A 20,419-nucleotide genomic window follows, 5' to 3' on the forward strand; every position below is an offset into this window, starting at 1 on the left:
GCAGTCCTCTCCATGTCCCTTCCCGCGGATGCAGCATGCTGCGGATACGTACATGCTAGCACTTTGTAGTATCATGGAACGGAAAGGAACGAAGTACGTGGGTGCGTGGGTACGAGGAGTGAGGTTGGTGCCGGAGGGCGCTGGGGGGACGCGGACATGCGCCCGTGCATGTGCGCTTCGATGCCGTGCGAGGTTACGTTGTGTTGTGGTGGTGTCAATTGTGATGCGCTGTGTTGCGTCGAGTGGTGTTGCCCCGTGGGGAAGAGAGTGCAAGTCCAGTTAAGTCAGTCGGTTCGGGACTTACACCGGCCGCATGGGAGACGAACACAAGTCCAATACGTGGAGTACGGACTGCGGAGTCCGGGGTATGAAGGACAGAGTACAAAGGGCGGAGGGAGACATGGCATTTAGCTCTCAAGACACCGGACATGGACGGATTCCGAGACCGCCATTGATGTTTTGTGCAACCAACAGCGCCGGCGCGCGGCAAGGTACCGGACCAGATTGACCGCCAATTGGTAGTCGTTTGATGGTGATGAGATGATGTTGTGGTACGGCAGGTGGTGTGGCGTTGTCGTGCACCCGGGCCTGCTGCTGGTGTCCGGTCTTTCGGACACTGATTGATGTCCAGTCTACGAAGTACTCGCAGGTCATACACTCTCCCGTACGGCCCTTGCATGTCGTTGTACAAACATGAAGTACAGGCAATATATGCAGTTGGCGCTGACGACAATGCCTCGAGCCCGGCATCCTGGTGCACGTATTGGGAGTTGAGCCGCTGCTGCGTGCTGGTTCGGCTTGCTTGGTGGCCTTTGGTTTCCCGCTATGCACTTTCGTCAACTCGGCCGAATTCTTCCTTTTTGTTTTGAGGTTCAGTTGAGGTTTGCATATCGCCGCACAGATATCGTTCAACCGCCGCCACAGGCCCATTCACAGAGTACGTTGTTGGCATGCCAGCTTCCAATGTTTTAATCCCCGACGGCGGTAAAGTTGCGATGTGCGGCTTTCACCTGGAGCGCTAGGCTCGGAAGAGGTGTTGGTGATGCGCATGCGCGCGCGCGCCTGCGTGCATGAAAAGCCCCTCTCTATCATTCATCAATCAATCAATCCCGACCAAAAGCCCTCGTCGATCTCTGTACCTTTGGCACGGCACGACACAAAGTCCCGAGCTTGCGACCCAAAGAACCCCGCCGCAAGAGAACCCGGCACTTCCTAAGAAGCGTTAGCTCCCCCCTCGAGGACCAAAGGACCAAAGGGTGCGGATACCACCTCGGCAACGACATCCGAGAACAAAATGAAGAGCTTCCTGATCCTGCCCGGCGACCTTCTTCTTCCAGCCATGTGTTAGTCCCGGGCTCCCGGGGGGGTGACCCGCCCCCCCTCCGCTCTCAACGTCACCCGCGCGCGCCCTCCCTGGCCGCTGATATATCCTGTGCATCATAGCTGCGGCCGACAAAAGGGCGGCATGATTGAGGAAGGTAGATCATCCGGGTCATCAGTAGGGGATACGAGGGTTTCGTCCTCGTGAGAATGGGTCGAAATGGAACGGGCCTTAAGAGCGTGGCCGTTTGCACCTCGACCTTGTGTGACGCGCCGCACTCTGGGTTTCACAGAGCCTCGTCTCGTCGGGCTATTATCGTGCCTCATAAATAGAGTCTCGGGCTGCCGATCCGTTGGTTCATGTCGTTTGTCCACTGCCGACACAGCAATAAACAAGCATCGGCCCGTGCTTGCTAGCTCCCGAACCACCTCCCCCTTTTCCCTCCGGCAGCTTGGAGTCTATCGCCGCATCTCAACAACTGCCAACCATGATTGTCACCATGCTTCCGCTGCTCGCGGCCCTGGCCGCCGCCTCGCCCCTCGCCCAGGAGATGGTCACGAAGCAGGCGTTGAGAAAGGCCCCCGGCGGCTGGGTGCTCAAGGGCTCCGCGCCGGCCGACCTCCAGATGAACATGCACATCTCCTTGAAGGAGCAGAACATGGACAAGTTGCAGCAGCGGCTCCTGCAAATCAGCGACCCCGGCCATGCCGATTACGGCAAGCACATGTCCAAGTCGGACATTGAGGCCCTGACGGCGCCCTCGAAGGCGAACATCGGCGTCGTCAAGGAATGGCTCAAGGCGCACGGCGTGCAGGCGGGCGAGGTCTCGAGCGGCTCCATCGCCATCACGGTGACGACGACGCAGGCCGAAGAGCTGCTCGGGGCCAAGTACGGCGTGTACTACCACGCGCAAAAGGGCGTGTACACGGTGCGCACGACCAAGTACAGCCTGCCCAAGGACGTGCACGACGCCGTCGCCATGGTGCAGCCGACGACCATGTTCAGCGACATGAACATGTCGGACGGGCGCGTCAAGGCCACCGAGATATCGCAAGCCAGCGGTGCGAGTGATGCCGCCGCCGTGAACTGCGACAAGGGGCTCACGCCGCCGTGCCTGAGGGACCTCTACAAGATCGACTACACGCCCCAGGACAACAAGACGACGATTGGCATCACGGGCTATCTCCACGAGGTGGCTGGAAAGGCGGACCTGCAGTCGTTTCTCCAGCAGTACACCAGCATCCCGTCGAACGCCACGTTTGGCGTGCATCTCGTCAACGGGGGCACCAACGACGGAAACGGCACCGGCGAGGCCAACCTCGACACGCAGTGAGTGCTTGATTCATCGTGCTTCAATGTCTGTAGATGGCTCTTCTGACGAAAAGCAGATACGCCATGGGCCTGACGTACCCGATCCACAACGACTTCTACTCGACGGCCGGCTCGCCGCCCTTCATCCCCGACGCGAGCACGCCCAACAACACCAACGAGCCGTACATCGAGTGGCTCAACTACATGAACGGGCTGGACGAGGTGCCGACCACGGTGACGTCGTCGTACGGCGACAACGAGCAGACGGTGCCGCGCGACTACGCCGAGAACGTGTGCAACCAGTTCATGAAGCTGGCGGCCCGCGGCGTGAGCGTCCTGGTGAGCTCGGGCGACGGCGGCGTGGCCGGCGGCCAGACGAGCAAGTGCGTGAGCAACGACGGCAAGTGCACGCGCAAGTTCCTCCCCACGTGTAAGTTTACTCGGCCCCAGTTTCTTTTGCTTCCTTCACTGCGACCATCTTCGATATCACACTTGCAAGCTGCGCGAGCCAAGCTGACCTGTGGCGTGACGATATCAAGTCCCCGCCAGCTGCCCCCTGGGCGTCACCGCCGTGGGCGGCACCACCAAGAGCAACCCGGAAGTCGCCGCGGGCCTCTCCTCGGGCGGCTTCTCCGAGTACTTCTCCGTGCCCGACTACCAGGCCGCGCAGACCAAGGCGTACATCACGGGGCTGGGCGACACGTACGCGGGGCTGTACAACGGCGGCGGGCGCGGCATCCCCGACGTGGCGGCGCAGGCGGAGCGCTTCATCGTCGTCATCGGCGGCAAGAGCTACCTGCTCGCGGGCACGAGCTGCTCGGCGCCGACGTTTGCGTCGGTCGTGGCGCTGCTCAACGACTACCGCGTCGCGAGCGGCAAGCCGCCCCTGGGGTTCCTCAACCCGTGGCTGTACGGCAAGGGCTTCGCGGGGCTGAATGACATTACGCAGGGGACGAACCCCGGGTGTGACACGGATGGCTTCTCGGCGGGCAAGGGGTGGGATCCGGTGACGGGGCTGGGCACAGCCAACTTTTCGGAGCTGAAGAAGCTCGTCTAGTTGCTGCCGTGTAAGTGGGCTTGCGTGCCTTTGAGAATGAGGGGCGACGGTCGCACATAGTCTAGATACAAGCTGTCTATCTGTACAGCTTTACATAGGCAGACCTCTTACATATGGCGGATCAGCATGTACATGCAGCCACACCATGTCGACCAAGACGAACGAGTCTCTCACATCGTGGGAGCGAATCGCGCTGTGAGAGGGAACTGCGTAGATTCAGGAAATTCGCTTCAGTCAAAGTCTTGATAGAGGGGAGAAGACACACGCTCAGGCTATTACACACAGAAACCTCAATACCCCATCAACACTCATCGTCTCCCACATCCGGATTCACCTTGACCAGCACCTTTCCCCTCGCATGCCCCTCACCAAGGTGTGCATACGCCTCCTTCACATCCTCAAACGCCCACACCCCGTCCCTCACGACGCGCACCTCGCCACGACCCAGCATGCCCACGATGCGCTCCCTGTCCTCCAGGGTCGGCGTCATCATGCTCACGCCGCGCCAGGCCCGCCCCGCGCCGAGCAACCACCGGCTCGTGGGCCACCACTCGTTGAGCTTCATGGTCCACACGGCGCGCAGGAAGTGCGCCACCGAGAACCCGGGCGGCTTGATGCCCACGGACGAGTAGTTGCCGCCGGGGACGAGGTACGACGGCGAGACGAGGTACAGCGCCTGGAAGCCGAGCGTGTCGATGATGGTGTCGAAGGGCTGGGAGGAGAAGTGTGCGGTGAGGTGCGCGGCGAGGTTGTCGTGCTGCGTGTAGTCGACGATCTGCGTTCAAGATGTCAGCCGGTGAGTCTAAATACCTTGACTATGTGCCGTTCCCAGCAGACAAGTGTAAGTGATTGTCTACTTGCCTCGTCGGCGCCTAGGCTCCGCACCAGCTCCGCGTTCTTGCCGCTGCACACGCCCACTATGTATCCATCCTTGCCGACGACGCGCCTCACCATCTGCACAACCATGGTGCCGATGCCCCCGCTCGCCGCGACGACAAGCACGCGGTGGCCCGGCCCCGCCGCGCTCTCGTCGACCATCTTCGCGGCTGTCATGCCCGCCAGGAGACATCCCGCAGCGTCAGCGTACGAAACACCCGCAGGCTTGGGCACGGCGTAGCGCGCAGGAATAGCCACCAGCTCAGCGAGCGCGCCCGTGCCCGTCGCCAGGGCATGACTCGCGGGCAGCATGGCGACGGCCCTGTCGCCCTTTTTAAAGCGCGGCCGCGTCTTGTTCTGCGCGGTGCCGGCGCCCTCGTCGGGGTGCCAGACGTCGACGATCTCGCCCGAGAGGTCCATCTCGGCGGTGCAGGGGTCCTTGCGCAGGAAGGCCGGGACGAGCGTCATCTGCCAGATGGAGCCGACGTTGAGGCCCGCAAAAGCGACGCGGATGAGGATCCATTCTTCGGGCTCGGGGACGTCGCGCGGGAGCGGCAGCGCGGGGGGGAGGGTCGGCGCGGGGAGCGAGGTGAGGGATAGGACGGACGAGGCAGCGCCGCGGGCGGACCAGACCCAGGCGCGGGATTGTGATGATGATGATAGTGGTGATGCCATGGGTGGCGGAATGTGTCTACAGTTTGGCGACGTTCAATCTGACGTGCGAAGAGTGATGGGGTGTTTCCGCAAATGCCACTTGGTGATGAATGACTTGTGAGTGAGAGTCGAGAGTCTTGAGAGTCTGGTCTGATGTCTGGTTCCAGGATGAATCGAGGGAGGTAAAAAGACCAGCCGACGGCTCAAGCTGGGTTCTCAATCTCTACACGTGTAAACAAGGATGAACTTTGGCAGGTATGTATGCATTATGCCAGGCCAATGCAGACTATTTACCTCAGCCTCCCCTGCCCTACACACCCACACACCTGAGCGTGACTCTTCTCACGACCGGGGCGGGGAGGCATCAACTTTCTCTCCCTGAGGGCAGGGCGGCCCACCGCAGCTGAACACTCAAAAGAGTCAAAACGTGGGCGCCCACCAATCGTGGCTTGCCGACCGCGCGTCGAAGGAACCAGTAGGGTGCGGTCTGGTGATGGGTTCTGGAACGCCTCGTATTCTGCCCGGGTTGCTGTTGACATCGTGTCCTCTCGAACTTTGCAAGGAACCTCGTTCGGGGGAGAGCGGCCGTTGTGCCGGACAACTCCACGTCGACTATGCAAAGTTCATGGATCGATCCCAATGTCCGGAGTCCAACATTGTGCACATGATGAGACGACTTATCGGATGTCTATATACCAAGACGGCGGATGCGGCTCTGCCAGGCCACACACGGTTGGATGAACGCTCACATCAATTCACAGTCAAGCTATGCCCCTGATCGTGTCTCGATCTATCAAGATAAAGTTGGCCGCGCTTGATGCAGGCCTGCGGCCGACGATCCGGAGCGGGCCGGTCGGCGGCAACTCGGCCCAGCCTACCCTGTACCAGGCCGCGAATGGCGACGCGGATGAGGTTTTGACTTGGAGCAACAGTCGTACTTCGTAGAACTTCTCTAGCGCAAAGCTGATTTCCCGTTCCCACTTCTAGACGTGTATCTCAGATCCCGTGAATTTCAGGGTCGTTCCAGGATCTAACCGTCTCCTGCTCAATACCTCGGCCCACAAGATGACGGATGCAACTACATCGCCAGAGACACCGAAGTCTCCGGCACCTTGCTTGACCTGGCCTCACCTAATACAACCAACCTCAAGCTATCTCACAATAATACATCGGCCATTGCACGAACGGCATCCCTCGAGCCTCACACACTCAGTCCAGTCCCGGACTTTGGCGCGACTCATTCGACGCCGCGCCCCTGCAACGGACACTCGCAAGCGGCTCGGCGCCCCGGTTTTTAGACACAGGTAGAACGTCGAGCGGCGGTGCTACGGGATATGCTTATGAGCTTGTCCCCGCAATGATGTCTGCCCTGGCGCGCCGGTCCCTCTGCGAATGTCGCCGTGCCTCGTGGCCCGCTCGACCACGAGGAACGTTGGCGAGAGACGGTTGCCATCAGGGGCCCTGTGGCGTGACTCGCCCGGCCGTCCCCACGAGTAGTGCAAGGAGCCCGCCTCGGTCTCCACGATACTCGCCGCTGCATACTACGAGCATGCGTTGCAGTGTGTAACGGTCGAAAGCACCTGGTACGGAGAGGTGGAAACGTGGAAACCTGCCCCCCCGGCTGCCCGCCACCATCTTGCGATCGGATCAGCTCCTTGTGGGAGCGCGATCAACCTGCCAAGACGCGAGGCATCAGCGGACGGGGAACGGAGTGCCGACTCTCTACCTCAAGGGGCGGCGAAGATCATCTGCCAAGACGCCGTTTTCTGCGCGACGGCGACCGCCAGCATGTCGACATCTGAGTTGCCGATGACGGGTACCCGTCCTGGCCCGTTTGAGTTTTCGTTGCCTCCGGACTTACATCCCGGGCCGTCACCTTGCATCCTTTGATGGTTCGAACTTCGGGCCCTACAAGTCGACGTGCGACTGTGCAGCGATATATCTGAACTCCTGGAGCTTTATATCTTGCCCCTGACGACATTGACATTGGTACGACAGACGACGACGGCGACTCCTCGAACCCCCCCGATGGCCCGATCCCCCGCGACCGACTCGACATCACCATCACCATGATGACCTTCAAGAGCCTCCTCGCGCGGCTCGCCCCCCCGCCCAACAAGTCCGCCGACGGGCGCGACCAGTGGCCCTCGCGCGCGGCCTTCCTGCTCGCCTCGATGGGCGGCTGCGCCGGCATGGGCAACCTCCTGCGGTACCCGTCGCAGGTCTTCAACAACCACGGCCTGCAGTGGTTCCTCCCCTACCTGCTATGCGTCTTCCTCATCGCCATCCCCGTCCTCGCCCTCGAGATCGCCGTCGGCCAGGCCTACCGCGGCGGCTGCGTCGTCGCCTACTCGAGCGTCGGGCACCGCCTGCGCGGCGTCGGCCTCAGCATGCTGTACGTCGGCTTCGTCGTGAGCCCCTACTTCGTCGCCAACCTCGCCTGGATCATGGTGTATTTCCGCAACTCCTTCACCAGCCCGCTGCCTTGGGAGGGCCGCGGCGAGGAGTTCTTTGAGCGCGACGTCGTTGCCAACGTCGACCCCATTCCGGGTAACTTTACCGCTGATGGCTCCGCCGTGCTCGACTACACAGAGTATCCCGGCGTGGCACTCATCGGCGAGACGGTCGGCTGGGCGGCGTTTACCTGGCTGCTAGTCTGGCTGTCCATCTTCCGCGGCGTGGGCCTCACCGGCCGAGTCGTCTACTTCACCATGGGCCTCCCCATCGTCGTCACGCTCATCCTCATCGGGCGCGCGCTCTCGCTGGAGGATGCCGCACGTGGCGTGCGCCTCTTCTGGGCGACATGGAACGGCGAGCAGCTCGGCCGCGGGCAGATCTGGCAGACGGCATGCGGACAAGTTTTCTTCTCCACGGGCGTCGGCTTCGGCTACTTTACTACCTACGCCTCGTATAACCAAAAGTACTCCAACGCAGTCATGGATGCCATCCTCATCGTGTCCAGCAACGTGCTGTTTGAGAACATCGCCGCCTTTGCCGTGTATGGCGTCGTCGGCTTCCTTGGTCTGTTTCCCGAGGACGGGGTGCGGCTAGGCAGCTTCGAGGTCGGCTTCATCACGCTGCCGTCTGCCGTGGCGCAGATGCCGGGCGCCAACTTCTGGGCGGTGCTTCTCTTTTTCACGCTCATGGTGCTTGGCTATAGCTCTGCCTTTGCCATGGTCGACGCCCTCGTCACGCTCGTCATGGATGCGCGGCCACGCTGGAGCCGACCGCTCGTCGTCTCGGCCATCGTCATCGTCTTCTTTCTTCTTTCGCTGCCGTATTGCACACAGTTCGGCTACTATCTACTCACTGGAATCGATCGATGGACCAACGACGTGGCCCTCGTGTTCGTTGTCTGGGCCGAGTGCGTGTCGTCCACCACGGTGTACCGCTGGAAGGATGTCGTCGGCCAGGTCGGACTGCCTTCGTTTGCGATATACAATGCCGGCTACTTTGGTGGCATGATACTCGGCGTGACAATAGCGCAGGCCGTGTCCCCCGCCGCAGGAGCTGGAGTCGGGTTTGGCCTATTTATCGTGTGCACACTCGTTGCGATCTTGACCGGCAAGGTCCCGGAAGCTGCAGCTCCTCGAGTATGGAACAAGAGCCTCTTCAGCAGGAGGCTCTGGTTTGTTGCTTTCTACTCCGTGAGTCCCTTCCTTTACCCCCGCGGCACCATCGATGCAGACGCTAACTTGGCCAAGGGCAACCAACTCCGTCGCGACCTCAACCAAGTCGTTGCCCGCGGCAAGAACTGGTCTCTCCCGTCCTTTTGGGGCCCGCTCATCCGCTACATATCCGCGCCGATCCTCGCCATCGTATACAGCTTCTCCTACCCGTCGTTCTACGAGCTGCGCGAGGACCCTCTCCACATTCTGGGCTTCGGCGTCGGCCACATCGCGCTGATCCTGGTAGCCGGGGGCTTCCTATTCCCGCGCTGGCTGGCACCTCTGGTGCCCGCCTCCCGTCGCGGAGAAGGCAAGCTCGACATTGGCGCCAACGTGATCCCCAAGAGCGACGATGGGGACACGATTGACAGTGTAGAGGTCGGCAATGGCGCTGGGGACATGACGGATCGCGCTCCCGAGTCGGAGGGTGTGCGCGGTGTTCCCGACGCAGACCCGGACGAGAAGAAACCTGTGCTGGATCGAGCGTAGAGGCACTCCATTGGCTTGTGAGAAATGAAGTATATGAAGAGGAGCGGCGAAACAAAATCGAGGCCGGCGCCGCCTACGGATGAAAGGCTTGGAGCTATCCCATACTCCGGGCACTGGGACGATGCATTCTCGTTGAAGTAGAACGAGTCTGAAGAAGCCCGAATTACGAGGTGACTGGAAAGCCAGCTTCAGAGACATGCTATTCTGCACATCAGACTGGCCACGACGATCATCAGGGCCATCATTGATCGACTGCAGCAGCCGACCAGGCGCTCTGTTGGGAATATGTAACAATCTCAACGGGCGGCGATGCGTCTACATAGGCTGGTCATGGGCAGATTGAAAGTTGCTCGTTCACTGGCAGGGCTGATCTGGGCTGCCATACGTCCATGCGCGTGATCGAGCTACACTGCGGCATTCAGGGGTAATTGAACAGCAGAGCCCTGACCTCAATACTCTTCCGCGGCCTCGAGGTTGGCGTTTGCGAAGGGTGACCAAAGGAGCAATGCGCACATCCTGAGAGTTGCCAGTTAGTCCCAAAACGCTTGAGCCTTTGTAGGCGGGAGACATTGTTACTCGCTTTTGGCCCTCACGTCTGGGTCCGAGTCGAAGATCTTGAACAGAACGACCTCATCGGGCGTTTGCCCACCAACGTAGTAGAACTTCTGACCCGGATTGAAGTGAGGGTACAGTGTTGCCCCTCTGTAATTACGCCGCACATGGTCGCATTCAACGATGTCCTGCTCCGCCAGGGTCGAAGCGTCGCAGAACGCCAGGGGGAAGTCCTCGACGGGATGATCAAGCGGGCGCCACACGCTTCACTCTCGCGTTAGTATGTGACCCTGTATACGAACAACAGGTAAGTACGGCAGCTAACTTGATGACTCGAACTCTCCCTCGGAGCAAAAAGTTGGAATCGTCGCCTGCTACATGTAGTGACTGGACGCGGCCGACGATCGCTCTCGGTGCATGATCTGGATCCTCAACGGTGAGTGTTTTGCGAGTAGATCTTTTAGACAGAGGATGCAGGCACATACCGATGTGGACGTGACCTACAGGCCGTAGGCATCCAGCTAGGTCGCTCATCTTCATCTTCGTTGCTTCTTCGGGCACAGCTGCGTCTCGCACCTGGGGACATGATCTCAGTAATGAGCAAGAACAGCCTTGTTTGTGATGTACATGATGCAGCGCGTTCTCGTACCCTCCAATCAAAGAAGACAACACGATCAAATCCACCGGCCACATTGTCTTTCAGGATCTTTTCGACTTCTGGGAGATACCTTCCCCGAATCACGTCTTGGTCGGTTGCCTCTGCAGCCTGGAGAGAAGTTGGAACTGATTTCACCTCAAAGCCGTTGCTGTCGAGGTCGAAATTGCCGAGTCGATGTCGGATATCTGTAAAAGTCTGCCCCCTGGTCTCAAACTCGACGTTTGTGGTCCGCTGGTCTTTCGAGTCGGGTGGGATCGGAATGAGGTACTGGAACGGCTTCTCATGGTCGTACAGAGGGAGCCTTCTGAGGTATTTCACTGGAGCGCAGATCGTTCCTGAAGCCATAGTGAGCAACGCAGTTGGTACGATCCGTTGAGACGCTGCTCTAGCTCACGGCCAGCTCGGGGCTCTCTCTGGTTTGCGCGGGCAGGCCACCAGCGCAGTCGTTCTGGGCGTTTGCAGGTAAGTCTATAAGAGCAGGTGTCCGAAATCACGACAGACACCCAAAACAGAATGGCATCTTACTTGTTATCTACGTTAATGGGCATGGAAAGACCAGTATTGACCGAAAGATAAGCAAACCAGCCCAAAGACTTGGGCATGCCTAATTGCAACGTGGAGATCGTCGCACCTGGTCCTGCGCGAGTCGCACAGCAGCATGCATCCGTCTGCAGAGGAACATAATGAACCATACATTTGCCAATGGCAAAGAAAAGGATGGAAATGTGAGAGATTACAGCCGGTGGACCTGCTCCTGAGCCGAGGGTATGCGAAGCAACGTGAATTGAAGCCCAAAACGAGGAGTGCCCGATCACACGCAAGCATGCTCTCTGCGTATTTCACACCTCCTACCGCCTCATCGTTGAAGTTGAAGTCAGGTAATCCTTCAAATACTTGTCGTTGGCATACAGAACCTGCTGCACTCAATTTTGTTTCATGTTCCCATCCTCATCAGCCGAAGAAGCAAGCGGTCGTTGACCACAGTCCGCCACAATGGTCACTGCCATCCAGAACTCCCTTGCTGACCTCCCGCTCGAGCCAAAGCGAGGCTCAGACGCTCAGCCAAACCTACCTGACTGGGTTGTGGTAGCTACTCAGGACGACGGGCGTGACCAACCTTGGAAGAGGCAGGTTGATATGCACAACAAGCTCCGCGGGGCGGTCGGAGGACTGGAGGAACTGGAGGTGTATGTGGCTCACTGCGACGATGGCTGCGGTGTTTTACACTAGGTGCATTCTATTGCAGTTGGCTCAGCCTCTTAAGCGGATCTCAAACGGATTGTGATGACTCTGGAGAACTATGGTGCTAAGCAGGATCTCAGGATGATGAACAAGTCAAGTAGCATAGCATTACGTAGGACCTGAAAGCAGTTCCGGTGTCATCTTTAATGATGAGCACAAACCTCGATGATAGCCGAACTGCGTAGAGACAACCTTGTGTCCAGCGTAATACTGATACAACTGGTGTCGCATGATTCATCTGTATCACATGTAGTTCAAGTCTGGTGTAATCTATCCTGGCTTTCATGTTGGTCGTCCACATCCTCGTGATACGCAGCAGCCCTTACAAGCCAACGACGTCGCAACACGGCAGCAGTGTCTCAGTCTGGTGCATCTGTGGTAATATCATTACTAAGATTATATTAAAGGTAGTGTCTAGTCTAGCCGAGCTTAAAGTATCCCGGTTGCAGCTTCTGCCACACCTTGGTAGGGTCGTACTTGGCGCTAATGGATCTCAACCTGGCGAGGTTGTCGCTCCCGTATGAGGGAAAGACATTCTGTTGCTGCGAGGCGTAGTTCTGGTACAGGAATGGATGGTCCAGGCCCCGAGCCTTCGCCGCGGCGACAGCTCGGTCAACCATGTTCTGTCCGGCAGCGAGGATGCGAGCATCATCGGCGGCGTTGGACCAGGAGATGGCAATGTTCACCACTGTGCTATGTGTCAGTAAAGAGAAGGCAGTCGTGATGCAGGACACGTACCGTTCAGAGGACCCTGGCCAGCGAGGCCAAGCGGGTTTCCGCCATTCTTCGAGAATTGAGACGTCATGCTCGTGGTGATGGGCTGATAGACGGCCGAAGGAACGAGTCCTGGGGCGTCCTTGACCTTGTTGACCTCATCCATGTAGGCGGCGACCATCTCGGCCATCAGGTCGGGGTCATTGCCGACAGTGTAGGTCCAGTACGACTGTCTAGTCCCATAGTCAGCATTCTGCTATCCACGTTATGTGCTAGTGGTAAACCATACCGGAAGCCGCCCGGGTTGGTGTTGTTGAACTCGATTGTCAGGCCAGGAAGATCAGTGATGCGCATCGTGTCGGCGATGGCGCCAGGGATCGACGTGAAGTTTTGGAAGATGGGCGGGTTGGCAACAGGCTTGCCGTATTGGAGATCCGTGGCAATGACAAAGACGCCCTGCGTTTGGGCATAAGCGTACGCGACGATTGTCTGCGCGTAGGGGTCAGACGGGCCGTTGATGCCGAGGTAGTAGAACGCATTGTCCACGGCGGCAGCCGTCTCCTTCGTGTAGAGGAACGTCTTAGCACCCGCCCAGAGGTCGCCCTGGGGATAGGTCGCAAGGTCGAAGCGCGTGACGATGCCAAAGTTGTTGCCGCCTCCACGAAGCGCCCAGTACAGGTCGGAGTACGAGGACTTGTAGCTGACGTCGCGAATGGATCCATCCGCCAGCACGACCTGCCCATTCTTGTTAGCGACTCGGGTGGTTATCGAAATGGATGCGAGAATGGATTCGGCCCACCTGGTAGTTGTTGACGTTGTCGCATGCCCATCCATACCGGGCGGAAAAGAAGGAGATACCTCCGCCCAGGGTCAAGCCCCCAACGCCAATGGCTGAGACTCTTCCTCCAATGACCGTCAGGCCCTTGGGCGTGAGGTAGGTGAACACATCATACCAGACATTGCCGGCGCCCACCGAAGTCTGCTTTTGGTCGGCCGAGAGGCTGATCTTGTTGAGATTGATCAGATCAATGGTCAGACCATCCTTGATGTTGGAGGCGCCGGAGAAGGCAGCATGGCCGCCGCTCTTGACCGCAAACTTGCACTGCGTGAGGCGCAAGGTCAGGACGGCGAGAGAGACCTCTTCTGCCGAGGCAGGAGAGAAGCGGCAAGACGGTCTGGTGAGCGCCTGCTGCTGCGACCAGTACCTCGACTCCTCGAACTCATAGTCTGGGGTGTCAGGATATGAGAGCCTCTTTGGCAGCGTGAACGCGAGGAAGCCACACTGTGATTACGGTCAGCACATGATGTGGTTGCGAGCAGGCGACGGGCACCAGGTGAGTTTCTTACAGCGACCGCGCAGCCGATCTGTGGCAGAGACCTCTCCGCGATCGTCTCGTTCTGGTCGAGATATGACGAGATCTGATCTTCGACCTCGCTTAGGGTAAAGGTTGCGCGAGCGAGGCCCAGCCTCAGCAGGACTGGCAGGGCGAGACTGAGGAGGCGCATCCTGATACTCGTGGGGGGCCAGATCAGGACAAGCTACAAAGGAAGATGCAACTCCTGGGACACCACCTGCAGGATCGAGGGAGGGGGCTTTCCTGTAGTTATTGGTGGGCACCGGGCCTTTTCTGAAGCTTTATCAAGCCCGCCTGCAGCGATGGACAGGGTGCGGGCGCGCGACTTCAATTCCCCCGGCAGCCGCTGTTTCCGGGCGCAATTTGCACCGGCTCGCTAAGAAGCAAGACACAATCGCGAGCGGGACGATTTTCCTGGCTAGGTTTGGGGTGAGGGGGCCACCGGGGTCGGGCCGGGGGCCCCAGCCGGGGTGGCGGGCTTGTCATCCATCGTGTCTCGCCGCTAGCTGGCTTGGGACAACCGGCCGTCGCTTCGAGCGACGGACTTGATGCTCCAGTCTTTCGAAAGTCGAAAGCCAAGCGTGCCGTTCAAAGGCCGAGAGCAAAAGGCTCGTCGAAGGGTCTCTGCTCCGCCTGCGTGGCGGCCACTAGCAAGAAGAAATGGATAACCGGCCTCAACGCCATCCATTTGACAGGCGGGACAGCCACCCTGCCCTGGCAGCATGCTGGCAGGGTGTTTTTGGGGGCGGCTGAAGAATTGCCGGCAGAAATAACTCAGCAAAAGAACATGGATCGCAGAGCCGCTCCTTGCGATCCTCGACTTTGCGAGTCCCGATGTTCCAAGTTGCATTCGAACAAGCCTCGGAACATGGACCACGAGTCGCCTTGTTACTTGCCCCGAGACAGCTAACATCCTGCCCTAGCAGTTAACGACATGGACCTCTCCAACTATGGGAGGCTTGTGTGAATAGGGAAGGATGCCCTGGCTGGCAGACGCCACGTCTCGTGCTTGTCGATCTAGCAACCAAGGTCAGGGGCTTCGTATTGCGCTCGCTTGGAAGAATGGCTCTGAAGAAGACATACTTAATTAGTGTCCGTCACGTGGATCCCGATCTACCCGACATTCATAATTGACTCGTGGTTTCCGAGATTTGGAGCCGTGCGCGCTCGATTAGACCCTCGACCCGTCCCGTTCGTTGGCGATCCTCGAGTCTGTGCAGTGTGCATGGATCCCACGCATCACCGACCATGGTGTCTCAGAATGTGTCCCGGACGGCGGATGAGGTAAGGCCCGGACGTCAACGAGCAGTGTAACGGACCTCTCGTGTGGTGTTGAAGCGGCTAACAACGCCAAGCATGGTCTTGTAGCATGTCTCTGTGTCGCAATCGTCTTCGTGGTCCTACGGACGGGCGCGCGATGGTACAAGATACGCACGATCCCCTTCGAGATGGAGGACATCTTCATGTACCTCGCGCTCGCATCTTTCGCCATCACCGCCGCGCTGTACCTTGCGACGATTCCGACATTCTTCAACGTCATGGCGATAACGGCGGGACAGATGCAGCCGTACGCCAGTCTGCCGAATGACTTGGTGGTGATGCTGAGAGAGTTTTTCGTCGTCCAGCTGTTCTTTTGGTTGACCCTGTGGGCAGTCAAATGGAGCTTACTGTTCATGTTCAAGAGGCTCACGGACGGGTTGCCGCTATACAACAGGATCTGGTGGGCAGTGCTCGTGTTCTCGATCCTGACGTTTATCGGGTGCTGCATCAGCAACTTCACCAGCTGCTCTTCCATGCATGCCTGGTTCACGGCCGGAGAATGCGCAACTCCCCGCGATGCACGAGCGAAGGAAATCAGTCTATGGTTCAGCCTCGGTGCAGACTTGGCAACCGACCTTTTGAGTAATATTCCCCTGATTCGCCCCTGCTGACAGCTACTGATCGGAGCAGTTATGGCCGTCCCCATCCGGGTGCTTTGGAACTTGAAGATATCCTTCGTCGAAAAGATCAGCATCGGCCTCGTCTTCATCGTCGGCATCATCACCATGGTTACTGCGATAATTCGCAGTGTCTCGTTGGAGTCGAGTACAAGTGCGGGCCAAGTCAGCACAACATGGCTCATGCTGGTACGTACTTTCACATGCTGCGTTGTGCAACAGATTGTCGCTTTCAAGCATCGGATCAGAATGGTGTACAAGACTGACTTTGACTTTGCAGTGGGCGGGCATCGAGGGAGCAGTCGGTATGTACGCCCACTGATGGCCAAGAACTATCAGAGTACTGACATTGCCATCCGTTTAGCGATTGTCGTCGGTTGTCTCCCCTCCTTCGCAGTCTTCATTCGCGGCCGTGTGGCAGCATCACGCGCGCAGTACGACGGCAGCTCGAACACGAACCCCTCGGCGTTCAACTCGCATCCCAAGTCGCGCGAACGCAATGGCAGTACGCGATCGCAGAACGACAGCCCCTTCTGGCAGTTGAAGGACTCGGGAAGTGACAAGAGCTTGGTGGAGGGCGGGGGAATTGTTGTTACAAAAACTTGGAGTCAAAAATGGCACAACCCGGCAAGAGAAACCCAATTGCGGCGGGATGGGGAGCGGGGACACGAACTAGATACCATCCACGCATAGGTTATATGCCTCCATAGAGATGTTTAAGGCATGTTTTAAACAACGTGTAACCTGTGTCAATTATATAACTCACATGTGAAGGTCTGGCCTATGTTGATTCTCCACATGGCGATACCAGGGCATCTTCTCGACGTAGTCAGTGGAGCCTGTGTGACTTGGAAATGATTTTTACAATGACTTTTTACACCGACTTAAATGTTCAATTCAAGGAAAGTTAACCCCCACCTTGGCTCACTACACCAACGAGGCATCGAATGTTGTTTTGTGCCTTCATCTGAACCTCTTGTTGTCAATGGCCTTCGGATGATCCTGCACCATTATTCTTGTCAGCCGAAATACGACTCTGTAGGTTTACTCGGCTGAGTGGAAGTGCCGGATGCTGACCCAAATGGTAGCGTCAGCAACCTTACGTTATGCATCGTTAAGACCATGCCGCCTACAACAAGTCTCTCGGAGACGTAAGATCAGGATGACGCTATGTTTTTAACATATAAGTTTAGTAGGGATAAGGGAATCATACGATTGTCTCCCGCTCGTGGCAGGCAACATCAATGCGATTTGGACTGATTCACAAGTATGGCTTTACGGCCATGTTATCAACTTGTCGCGTAAGAGCGAATGGGCCCCATAGTGGACTATATTAGCCCCGGAGGAGCGGAAAACGCTGGCTCGGGTCAGGTTCAACCATGGCGTGGTGAGGATTAAATCTGCCACCAGTTTGCAGTATAAAGTGGCCTCAGCAGACACTGCCTCTACTGCTTTACCAGCAACCTTTAACCGCTGCTCTATCACGATGCCGAGACTTAACATTCTGCAACTTGTCTCCCTTTCTCTTGCTGTTCTCGTGACATGTAGTTCTCCGAACGCCAAAGCAAGTCCCCGACCACCGAACCACAAATGGTGGAACCTCGGAGGCAGGTTCTCTGGTGAGCTCGTCTATCTAACAGTGTTGTCAATATTGCTCGTGGGCAATATTGAGAGCTAACGGTGGCGGAGGCCATCCTGCGGTCGTGTCATGGGCACCGACCAGGACGGACGTTTTTGTTCGCGGAACCAACAACAATGTATACCACAAGTGGCAAATTAACGGCAGGGGCACAACCTGGTATCCCAGCGCGTCAGGATCTGAGCATCTCGGCGGCACCATCTACGGTGATTTGGCGGCCGTGTCGTGGAGCGCCCACCGCATTGACCTCTTTGGACTGGGACTTGACAACGCATGTTGGCACCAGTGGTGGAATGGTAAGAAATGGGGAGGCTGGCAGTCGCTGGGGGGCCGTATCATTGGAGATATCTCTGCCGTCTCCTGGGCCACTAACAGGATAGACCTATTTGCCCGAGGGATGGATAACACCATCTACCACAATTCGTGGAAGGGAAAGGAGTGGTCTGGATGGTACAGTATTGGTGGTACCGCTGTGGGCAGCCCCAAGGTTGTTAGCTGGGGACAGCAGAGACTCGACGTCTTCATCCGCGGGCCTGACAACGCCGTATACCACAAGGGCTGGCATGGATCGCACTGGCGTCCCTCCCCTTTTGGATGGTATAATCTCGGCGGCGTCGCCCTGGACGACATACAGGCGGTTTCGTCTCGGCCCAGACGACTGGACATTTTCACCCGGAACGCGGAGAACGAGGTCTCCCACAGAGCTTGGGAAGGGTCCAGTTGGGGCGACTGGGAGAGTCTCGGGGGGGTCACTTTGTCGAGGCCAGACGCTGTGGCTTGGAACAGCAAGCACATAACTTTGGCGATACAGGGGGTCGACAACGCCGTTCACGTCAAGGAGTTTGATGGGGAAGAATGGACGAGGCACTGGCGGTCCATACGGGGGGTTGTGACGGATGCCCCGGTGATTCATCCACGCGGTGGCAACAACAGTGTCATCTTTGCGAGGGGGATGCATTCGGGGCTCGTCGCATACGAGTAGAACGTGATACAGAGAGAATTTCGAGACATGCCTTGCAGCCCATAGCGTTCTCGCTCCGTAATTATCGTATATCGTATAAGTATCGTGTAGTTGGCAGTGGTGTAGTGCAACTAGCTGGTCGAAGTCTATTGCCACCTCTCGTTCGGAAGAGAACCGATCCGATTGCGATCCGATTTCCCGTTCATGCAATTCTCCATATAAATGCCTGCCGGATGACTTGGCCAATTGTCATTGACCCGACCCCGAATGCATGCCCGTGTTGATGTAGCAGCAAGTATTGCACTAGACTGTTGGCCGACGACTAAAGAGATCGCTGCGCCATAGTTGAGGCGGTTGACTCAAGACCGTCTTCATTTCCTAATGGCATGCCCTTGAGCAGTATGGACCTTTCCGCTAGCTGAGTGGCACATGCTACGTACGTATTTCTTCCACAAAGAGACAAGGACCAGTGATACGAGGTGATCAACACTTGCGCAGCAGAGTTTGATTAGCTTATAGCCTAGGGAGTGATGTAAAGCTTGTCGAACATGAAGCTGGCAGGGAACCCCAAGCAGAAAAGAGCGACGTGAGGGCAACTAAAGCACAGAATCGGCCAAAAACATTCGCACGGACTTCTACTCCCCCATCCTCCACCCCGCCATCTTCTGACATCCTCCAGGTCTTGACTAAAGCCCCCAGGGCCCTAGTTCTCCGAGAAATGCAGTAGCGAATCTGAGTTCCGCGTCCGGTGTCTAGGCGTGCGCGGCAGGCACGGCAGTCACGCAAGTAGGCCGCAGCGTTTACTTGCGGGGGCAGTGGCGCCACTTGACGGCGAACTTGACCTTGAGCTTGCCGCTGATGTGGTCGACCTGTAGTATCATCGTTAGCGTTCCTGTCTTGGGGTGGATTACACGAGGGGGCTGTAGGTGTGAAGCACTGGAGGGGACTTACAGCAATGAGGGCAGGGAGGTGGGTCGGGCTGATGTTGCAGGCGGTGTTCATGTTGAGGATCGCAGTGCTGCCGCCGCAGGGAGACCACGACTCGATGCCGGGGTTGGAGTGGAGGTCGAAGTCGCCGCTGAACTTGCCGTTGAGGTTGATTGCGTAGGTGACCTGGTTGCCCGGGTTGCCCGTGAAGGAGAAGGTGTTGGAGCACTGGCCCCTGGCGCCCGTGGGGATCTCAGCGAAGCCGATCATGTCGGTGTCGAGAATGGAGAACCTAGCACACAATAGTCAGTTTACCTGCCCCAGGCTTTGGAGGTGGAAAAGAAAAGCTTTGGGAGTCACATACTGGAAGCCCTGGTCAAACTCCATGTTCAGCGTGAGCTTGCAGTTCTTGCGCCAGTCGATGGCCTTGGTGCCCGGGCCGGTCTGGACCTCGTAGGCAGAGAAGGTCGCCTCGAAGAGCGTGCCGGTGGCATCGACCTGGACGTCGGCCGTGCCGGCGGGGCAGCCGCTGCCGAGCAGGCTGATGCCGTGGATCTTGACCTTGCTGGGCTTGTTGACGGGAGCAGGCTCAGGGGCGGGAATGGCGGCGGCAAGGCCGATGAAGGGGGCGGCGAGAGTGAGGAAGCGCATATTGGCGGCTGTGAACGAGAGTGTTTTGTTGTGATGGAAGAAAGGTCGTGTGAAGACTTGAGAAGAAGAAGCGACTGTTCTGTGCCTGTGGTTCTCTGGCTTGGTTCTGTGGATGAGTGGGAATCTCCTGAAGAAACGGCCGGGGAGAGGAGCCAATTTATAGAAAGCTTCAACTGCCAACACGCAAAGGGAAGGATTGACTTTGTTGCAAAGTGTAGCCTAGCTAGGACTGCTGAGCCGTTGTAAACGACCACGTCAACGGCGGCAAGTCCTAATGCAGTTATTCGTGGCACGGCCTCCACGACGCGGGACCATCGACCTCTGAGATGCCCGCATCCATGAATAGCATCACGGTATGCCTCGCCTAGACACCGCTGGCTGCCCTCAGCTGATGCTCCCGTGCCTAG

General features: G+C 57.9%; 6 protein-coding genes across 6 annotated transcripts; 3 read left to right on the forward strand and 3 right to left on the reverse strand.

Annotated features, from left to right (window-relative positions):
* Positions 1 to 1,808: 1,808 nt before the first annotated feature.
* Positions 1,809 to 3,689, forward strand: PLICBS_009095 (uncharacterized protein; the record flags this gene model as incomplete). The annotated part of the gene is made up of 3 exons (XM_018327880.2): positions 1,809 to 2,650; positions 2,710 to 3,062; positions 3,172 to 3,689. 3 exons carry the CDS (start codon positions 1,809 to 1,811, stop codon positions 3,687 to 3,689), a joined length of 1,713 nt encoding a protein of 570 aa, XP_018173596.2.
* Positions 3,690 to 3,990: 301 nt separating this feature from the next.
* On the reverse strand, positions 3,991 to 5,240 carry PLICBS_009096 (uncharacterized protein; the record flags this gene model as incomplete). The annotated part of the gene is made up of 2 exons (XM_065601549.1): positions 3,991 to 4,464; positions 4,575 to 5,240. The coding sequence occupies 2 exons, from the start codon at positions 5,238 to 5,240 to the stop codon at positions 3,991 to 3,993; spliced, it is 1,140 nt and encodes a 379-aa protein (XP_065457621.1).
* A 1,788-nt stretch (positions 5,241 to 7,028) lies between these two features.
* On the forward strand, positions 7,029 to 9,376 carry PLICBS_009097 (uncharacterized protein; the record flags this gene model as incomplete). Its single annotated transcript, XM_018327882.2, has 2 exons — positions 7,029 to 7,035; positions 7,218 to 9,376. The coding sequence occupies 2 exons, from the start codon at positions 7,029 to 7,031 to the stop codon at positions 9,374 to 9,376; spliced, it is 2,166 nt and encodes a 721-aa protein (XP_018173598.2).
* Positions 9,377 to 12,247: 2,871 nt separating this feature from the next.
* PLICBS_009098 (uncharacterized protein) lies at positions 12,248 to 14,048 on the reverse strand (the record flags this gene model as incomplete). The annotated part of the gene is made up of 5 exons (XM_018327884.1): positions 12,248 to 12,516; positions 12,567 to 12,775; positions 12,832 to 13,277; positions 13,342 to 13,824; positions 13,890 to 14,048. The coding sequence occupies 5 exons, from the start codon at positions 14,046 to 14,048 to the stop codon at positions 12,248 to 12,250; spliced, it is 1,566 nt and encodes a 521-aa protein (XP_018173600.1).
* A 1,297-nt stretch (positions 14,049 to 15,345) lies between these two features.
* On the forward strand, positions 15,346 to 16,989 carry PLICBS_009099 (uncharacterized protein; the record flags this gene model as incomplete). The annotated part of the gene is made up of 5 exons (XM_065601550.1): positions 15,346 to 15,799; positions 15,848 to 16,023; positions 16,115 to 16,139; positions 16,199 to 16,373; positions 16,923 to 16,989. The coding sequence occupies 5 exons, from the start codon at positions 15,346 to 15,348 to the stop codon at positions 16,987 to 16,989; spliced, it is 897 nt and encodes a 298-aa protein (XP_065457622.1).
* Positions 16,990 to 19,234: 2,245 nt separating this feature from the next.
* On the reverse strand, positions 19,235 to 20,012 carry PLICBS_009100 (uncharacterized protein; the record flags this gene model as incomplete). The annotated part of the gene is made up of 3 exons (XM_018327885.1): positions 19,235 to 19,303; positions 19,386 to 19,653; positions 19,726 to 20,012. 3 exons carry the CDS (start codon positions 20,010 to 20,012, stop codon positions 19,235 to 19,237), a joined length of 624 nt encoding a protein of 207 aa, XP_018173601.1.
* Between the last annotated feature and the right edge of the window lie 407 nt (positions 20,013 to 20,419).

The sequence above is a fragment of the Purpureocillium lilacinum genome, assembly GCF_023168085.1.
Source record: "Purpureocillium lilacinum CBS 284.36 DNA, scaffold_7, whole genome shotgun sequence".
Lineage (NCBI taxonomy): Eukaryota > Fungi > Ascomycota > Sordariomycetes > Hypocreales > Ophiocordycipitaceae > Purpureocillium > Purpureocillium lilacinum.